The 7,393-nt window shown below is 45.0% G+C and overlaps 1 protein-coding gene across 1 annotated transcript in view; it reads right to left on the reverse strand.

Annotated features, from left to right (window-relative positions):
• LOC112161690 (sorbin and SH3 domain-containing protein 1) overlaps nucleotides 1–7,393 on the reverse strand; it is a gene marked incomplete in the record, with an annotated part of 28,120 nt that overhangs the window by 12,850 nt on the left and 7,877 nt on the right. Inside the window, 3 exon segments of the mRNA XM_024297035.2 lie at nucleotides 1,664–1,713; nucleotides 5,941–6,024; nucleotides 7,131–7,245. Coding sequence (XP_024152803.1) covers nucleotides 1,664–1,713; nucleotides 5,941–6,024; nucleotides 7,131–7,245 — 249 coding nt within the window.

The following is a 7,393-nucleotide window of genomic DNA, read 5'->3' on the forward strand; positions in this document are numbered from 1 at the left end:
AGTTAATTCCATCTGATTCATGCAAGCTGTTTTTCTGACAAACAGAGGCAAACAAATTAGGTAATAGGCTGTCATGTGGTTCCTATTTAGGGAATTCTTCTCCTCATTGACTCACGAGACAAAACAATCAGAAAACCAACTAAAGCCACACCTGTTTAACAAATGTTTAATTTAGTCCGACCTTTGATATCTATTCTTTAAAGTCTGGTCAGATTTTCTGAATAAATCAAATGTTTATTTTTTGAAAGGATGGAGTTCATTGGAAGGTGGAGAATGTGGAAGATGGTGCTGAGAAAAGACGCTGGCAGCAGATATCCTGGCATTCCAGAGAGGCCAGCGGGACACTTCTCTATAAATATTCCCTGAACATTCACCAGGCACCTGTACAGCTTTACTCAGTTTCACATGCTATCATGTGTTACTTCCACCCCCCCCTTCTAAACCAGCATACATGGTCATGACACAAGCCAAGGCTCCTGTAACTGTGAGAGAAAATGAAACTGTGGAAAAAGGGAAACTGTGGACGCGTTCCTGTTCTCCACTCCAACAAAAGCTCCTTTCATAGGCAGCAGCAGCAGCAGGAGAACATGAGCTCTGCTGGCTGTACGTCCAACGCCCTCACTTCTTCCTTACCTACAAATGTCATCTCTGTGGAAGGTTCTAGTAAACGTTCCTGCCAGCGTAATGCCTGGGACGGCGCCGCTGCCAGCACTTCCTGCTGTTTAAGAGCCATCTTTATTTAGTTGGTTCTCCTGCATCATGATGACAGCTCTTGTTATGAGATCAGGCTAATGATTCCCCATTATTTATATCAATCCTGTGTTTCCCACACCATCCAGGTGCTATTTTAACTACCTGGCGAAAAACATCAAAGCTTTAACATTAGAGGATACACATTTAGACAAAAATATATTTTCAGATTCTGATGTAAAAAGTGAGGCAGAAGTAAAAAAGTTCCCTCCAGCGAGTTTGTGAGCAAAGTTTTCCTCTGAAAACTTTTGGGTGAGTCTTTCTGCCCCCCTTTAATCAAAGACTCTTCCTCTCAAATTAGCAAAAAGATCAATCAATCGTCCTCCGAACCGTCAGCCGCGCTGACATGACGACTGCAGCAGATGGAAAACAGGAATGGAGGAAGTTTATTGTCTAGGGAGGGTAAAGCGTGTGAGCAGCCCTGAATTCCTCACATTTTATTACACATTCAAATATAGCAGGACAAAAACATCAAAGGCTTTCTAAGGTTTTGCTCTGATAGGAGTCAGCATCATGTTTCCTAATGCTGTTAGCGATCGGCAGGCTGCTGCACTCTCGCAGGCACATAACGGTTTTTAAGTTATGTAGCAGCATGGGGTGTCCCTCCAAAGCAGGAGCTGTCAGGCTTCAGCCTCAAACAAACCCCCATAGAGCTGCTGCTGCTCCACCTGATCTCCTGAAGCTCGTGGAGAAAGCAGCAAGAGGACACTTTGTTCTGGGAGCTTCTGCCTCAGTATAGCAGGATCTCCACAGGAAGCAGGAGTTCCCCCTTCCACTGAAGGCGGGCGAGCTCTACGGGGTGGACAAGACTCTGACATCGACCCCAGAGCAGACCTGAAGGATCAACTAAACACTGAAGGAGGAAGAACCGTCTGAAAAACATCTGCTCAGAAGAAGAGAAGCATGGACTTACAACGGCTGCAGGTCGGAGGCTGTTTCCAGGGGGCTGAAGGAGGGGGCACTCTGCAACAAACCAAACAAAGAAGTCATTGATAGATCCACAGGAAGCTCTCTCCCAGCTAGAACAGAGGCGGCAGCATTAGCCGGGTTCTCCGCTCTGACGTCCACCCGCCGCTCTGGCTGTCTGTCCGAGCCTCTCTGGACGGGGCTTGGCATGGACGGCTGAGCATGTGTTTTGGCCTGCATGCAAGTTGGAGAAAACAAGCAGCACTAAAGAGAGTGGAAAAGGGGGGGGGGGCTCGTATGTCAGGGGAGGGGGCTGTCACAGGCTCAGCCAATGGGCTGCTGTCTCCCAGCAAAGCCATCTCTTTTGTCTGCTATTGAGTCCCTCTCATTATCAGAGGACCAGACCAGGGGACAGTTAACCAGCTGGTGGTGCGAGGAGGCCAAATTACACACACATGCCCCCCCTCCACGTGTCAAAATACACCCAAACGCCAACCGATTCTGTCACATTAACGATTGGAAAAAGGAAAGATGACAAAAAGGGAGTAAATGTGGACTGAAGCTGAGCATGTTTGAAGCACAGGAGTCAGTGTTATTAAAAACAAAACAGCAGGGAGTCATTCGTCCATCCATGCATCCATCCATCCGTCCATCCGTCCAGCATGGTGGCACCCACCAGCATTTCCAACGGTTAACAGCCCCCTAATTTTAGCCCACTGTTTCTGCTGCTTTTCTCTGCTCAGACGTCACAGCCGGTAAAAATAACAGTGACACGGGAACTATGAACAAGAGCACAAGTGTTGTTTGCAAATACGATTGCACAATCCCCCGCCTCAGCGCGCTGTTAATGCCACATCCACTTCCACATGGCACGGCCCAGCCGCCGCTTCCCACACCAGACCAGGAACATTCTGAGCGGCTCGTTTACCACAACATGCCTCCACACTGGGTTGCCAGGGCAGAATGATCATTAATAACCTTTCAGAATAAGAGCCTATCTCTGTGGGAGCCCAACATCAGCCTGGCAGGTCTGTGGTCGCATCTATTTATAAAGCCAAACTTTCCGTGGCGACTGGGTGAACACACTGCATAATACTCAGCTCCTCCTTGCTCCACCACCTCGGCTCCTATCCCCACAAATCTCTTATCAGGGAGGAGAGGGTGTCCTCTGACACCCCCGAGGTTATTGGGCTTACAGGCAGACGGCATCAGAGGGAAGTAAACAGGAAGCAATCATGCAGGGCTTATCTGCAGGAGAAGAATGCAATCTTAACCTCATTATTTCCAACAGGCCCGAAACTTTTCTGAAAAATGCTCTTATCTAGAATAACACAAGTCAGCCGAACTTCTGTGATCATTTTAACACTTTTTGAGACACTTTGAGACAACAAGGTTTAACAAATGATGGACCCAGACTCAGGTGACGTTCTGTGAAGAAGAAGACCCTCTGCTGGGTTTCAGATGAATGTTTCCTGTCAGACTCCTGAAAGTCGCCTTCATCATCAGAATATGACTGAGTCACAGAACAGGATCCATCTCTGATGCTCACTCCAAAAATGCTCCCTGAGTTGGGGTGTGTTTGTGTGTGACACCTTCCTCTCACTAAATGCTTAAAGGTTAAGTGTATAACAGGGGTTAAATACAACAGCACAATGAGCTGGCAGGCTTACAGAGCTGCCCCCTTTAGACCATGTCAGGTGGTGGTGGTGAGGGGGGGTCTCTCCGTGTAACACAGCCTGAGACACCGTGGCAGCAGCCCCCACGTCAGCATATGGTCCACAGATGGAGTCACTCTGTCGGCTGGAGGGGGCTCATCCTGACTATCAATATGTCAGGAATGTATATAGATGAGTCTGACAGTCACCGGCATCCGACTCCTCTGTAATCTTAAACTTCCTAACATTTATGTTACTATGATTATGCAGCTTCTCATATGAAGTTAAAAGTACGGGAATACTTGAAGGGATTTCTATCATTTATTCCAGGGTTTTCAAAGTAAAAAAACAAACTTTTACAAATAAATATAAAGTAAATCAAATTATTTTATTAAGGCGGGGGCTGCAAAATATCGACTTGGGGGCCTGCCAGTTTTAACCAGATTTATTCTGTGAATCTATCATGATATCAGCGTCATCAGAGAGGAGCAACTTTTGATTTCTGAAACCAGCATCTATTTAATGTTGTTGATGAACATTAAAGCTTTGGATTTGTGATGTTGGTCAAACTGCAGGTTATTCATGCACCACAACAGCAGTGAAGCATGATGGGTGAATGAAATGGATGCATCTGGTGTGTGAGCTGCCACGATTAGTCGACTAATCGATGACTAATCGACTATTAAAATAGTCAATGACTAATTTAATACTCGATTAGTCGTTACTTTATTTTATATGGAGTTAAAGCGTAGTAAAGTTGAACAAAGTTTCATTATTTGAGTCAGTGAGACCAATACTTGACCTTTTGCGAAAAATGGTTCCTTGTTTCAGATGTCAACCTCATAAGGAATATACTTTCCATCAAACTCATTTTGACAGGTGACCTTTGACCCTACATACCCTTTATATATAAAATTGATATTAAGTTATTACGTCATCTTGAGGGGCGGGGCAACTGTCAAAATCAGTTTGATGGAAAATATATTCCTTATCTCTCTCTCATTTGATTTAATCTTGTTTCAATCCCAGATACTAATGAAGGACAGAGCCTGCACGATTCATTTAAAGTTGAATAAACTATCATCTTTATTTTTAGTTAGTTTAAAGCTTATGGTGGTTAAGATGTGTGCTTTAGATCCACTTTGTGAATGACCAGATTAGTCGAATAATCAAAGATTTGTCGACTTAAAATCATCGTTTGTGGCAGCACTAATCTGGTTACTACTTCCACCACCCCACCGTCTTAAATCTGAGTGAAATCCTTTAGCTGCGGTCAGAGGATACATTGGGCATCTTATGTTTTAACGTATGCATTTTAAAGCAGTTAACCCACAACTTCATATACTATTTTGTTAATATAACAGATGTTCCAATGTTTTGGACTTTGTCTCTTTCTTTAATTATTGTGCATCTTTTGTGTTCTGCAATTGTGTTTGTTTGCTTCCTGTTCTCTTGTTGCTGCAGGTTCTCCATAACAGATGTTCCAATGACTGTCTGCCTCTTTGCTCTCAGTTTCCAGCCGCTCACAGCAGGTTCCTCTTACTGGATCTGGTTCTGCTGCAGGTTTTTCTCTTTCTTCTGTCACCTTTTGCTTGATCAATGTCACTAATAAAAGCTGTTATTATATTATTAGGACAGTCAAGCTTTTAGTTTTTTACTCTTTTGACTTTTGTTCAAGTAAATAGTTGGTTTAATTCAACTTTAATGCAGGTCTTCTGTCCAGAAGGACGTCTGCTTGTCTAACCACGCTAACATAAAGTCGTACTTAAGACATCCATCAGAGCAGTAAGACGAGATATTTAGAACATGTTGGAGTCCACATAAAACGCATGCGATTTTTCCAGACTTTTAGCTCCGCCTCCCCTCTTCTTATAACAAACGCAGACTAATAATGTCAGTAAAATTCAAATGAGCCGGCGCGTCTGGTGGAGCCTTAAGGTCAGATTCTGCACATACCAGCTGCAGCTTTAAAAGTGACTCTGACATTAAGCAGGAGCCGCTCATCCAGCCCAGCTCATCTGGCAAACATTCAGGCCGCCTCCAGGACTCTCCCTCCTCCACGTCTCACCAGGAACATGAGCTGCTGCCCTCACGTCTGGCAGATGCTCGGACATGACTTCACGCTGCTGCCTGGAACCAGTGGAGCCCCCTTAAATGCGTGGGTGACAGCAGCAGAAGAATTAACATCTGATTGTGGATTTGCCAAAACCTGAATCCTGAAACCTGATGCTTGGATCTGAATGGATCCTATCATCCAGATCAACATCCTTGCAGCGTTCCTTCCAGGTACGGAAATAAAGACCAAGAAACAAAGAGGAACCACGAAGACAATGACGGATCCTGCAGATCGCCATTGTTTGGTTCCAGTATACCAGTACAGATAACTGTTCATCCTCCAAGATGCAAAGGAAGTTGTGAAAACTCTTTCAAAGGAGACCAAAATAACCTTTTCAGCTTTTAAAACCGTCACTAACTACGACTGACGGGAGGCGTGGCTTCATAATTTTACCACAAGGAGGAGGAGGAAGAGGGGAGGTCGTCACAGACAGACAGGACATTATTTTAATAAGGATGTTACAACATGCAAGAATAACAATATGCTGTCAGGCTGAAGACAGCGGCCACTTACCGCTTTGTCAAACTCCATCTCTGAAAAGAATCTATACCAAGGCTCACTCTCTAAATCTACATCTTCTGGACTTACATCCTGAGTCTAGAGGCACGGCGACAGGAAGAGGAGGAGAAAGACAGAGAGAAGACAGTTCAGACAGCAAAGCATTTACACTGACGGCCAACGGTTTCATCCACCTGCTGACGTCACAGCATGCTGACTCATCACAAGTCGATTTGTTTCTAATTTTTGTGGAAATAATATAATGATTTTAGATAGCATTTTTGTGCTTATCTTGCAGAGATAGCAGGAGAAAAGAGCCAGTAATGACTGGAAAGAGGGAGACAGTGCAAAGACTGCTGGGAAATATTTCTATTTTTGCACTATCCCAGTTTGTTCACAGCCTTTTCTGGTCTTTAAACCTAAATAAGGTTGAAGTTGTTGTGTTCTTTTCTGAGAGAGAACCAACACTTCATTTAAGTAATCCTCACAGTTGCAGCTCTGCAGGAAAAATGATGAAATACAAATGAATTTCTAGTTTTACTGGCTCTCATGACGTAACTATAACATGTCCTCTGTTCTCAATCCTGCCATGTTAGAATAGTTCAAAAACATTAGGTTAATTCATTTTAAGGCGTATTGATGGAGGATTTTTTTTAAACTTCTGTAAGGATCCGGTCATCAGAACCTTTGTAAGGTTTTATTTGCCATGAAGAACTGAAACAGACCGAATGTTCTCCTGTCAGAAATGTTCAGAAGCATCCAGATGTGACTGAAGCTGACTCTAATGGGCACGGCGGTGGACATGGAGATCAGGCAGGAATTACATCACCACGTCTCCATCACAGCCTCTTTCTGTTGATGTAATGCAGCAGGATTGACAGAAATAATCAGATCTGGACATGAAAAAGGGGATGGAGAGCGTGAGACTTCCTCCATGTTTGGTGTCTGTGCTCCAGAGGATTCAGCCCCATCAGCTGGACGCATGAAGACAGCGCTGATCCCTGTAACCGATACACTCATGGCTGCATCCAAAAGGGATTGTTTGTCGCTGCAACCAGACGCCCTTCAGGAATGTGGTGGCTGCACACAAACGTCGCCTCCTGATCTGTTAGTGATGCAGCTGGTGGTGGTGGGGTGCATGGGGGGGTAGCTCAGACGACACACACAAACAGGCAGGAGGGGGAAAGTGTGAAGAGCTAGCTTACCGTTCTCTCCAGCTTCAGCACGGATGATTTCCCCGGCTCGTACTCAAAGATGCTCCTGGGCTCGGCGCGGTACTTCCTGGTGTCTACCTTTTTGTCTGGGGGCTCCCACTCATTCCTGTGGAGAGCCAGGGGGGGGTAGTGAGTGAGGCGGCAGTGAGGGGTGGGACTGAAGACGGCGAATCCTACTGAGTGGTTTCCATGGAAACCGGCACGGGCCGAAACGTGTGTTTCTTCTATCTATTTATGTATTCAAATGTGACGTC

Source organism: Oryzias melastigma, linkage group LG15, assembly GCF_002922805.2.
Source record: "Oryzias melastigma strain HK-1 linkage group LG15, ASM292280v2, whole genome shotgun sequence".
In the NCBI taxonomy this organism is placed as follows: domain Eukaryota; kingdom Metazoa; phylum Chordata; class Actinopteri; order Beloniformes; family Adrianichthyidae; genus Oryzias; species Oryzias melastigma.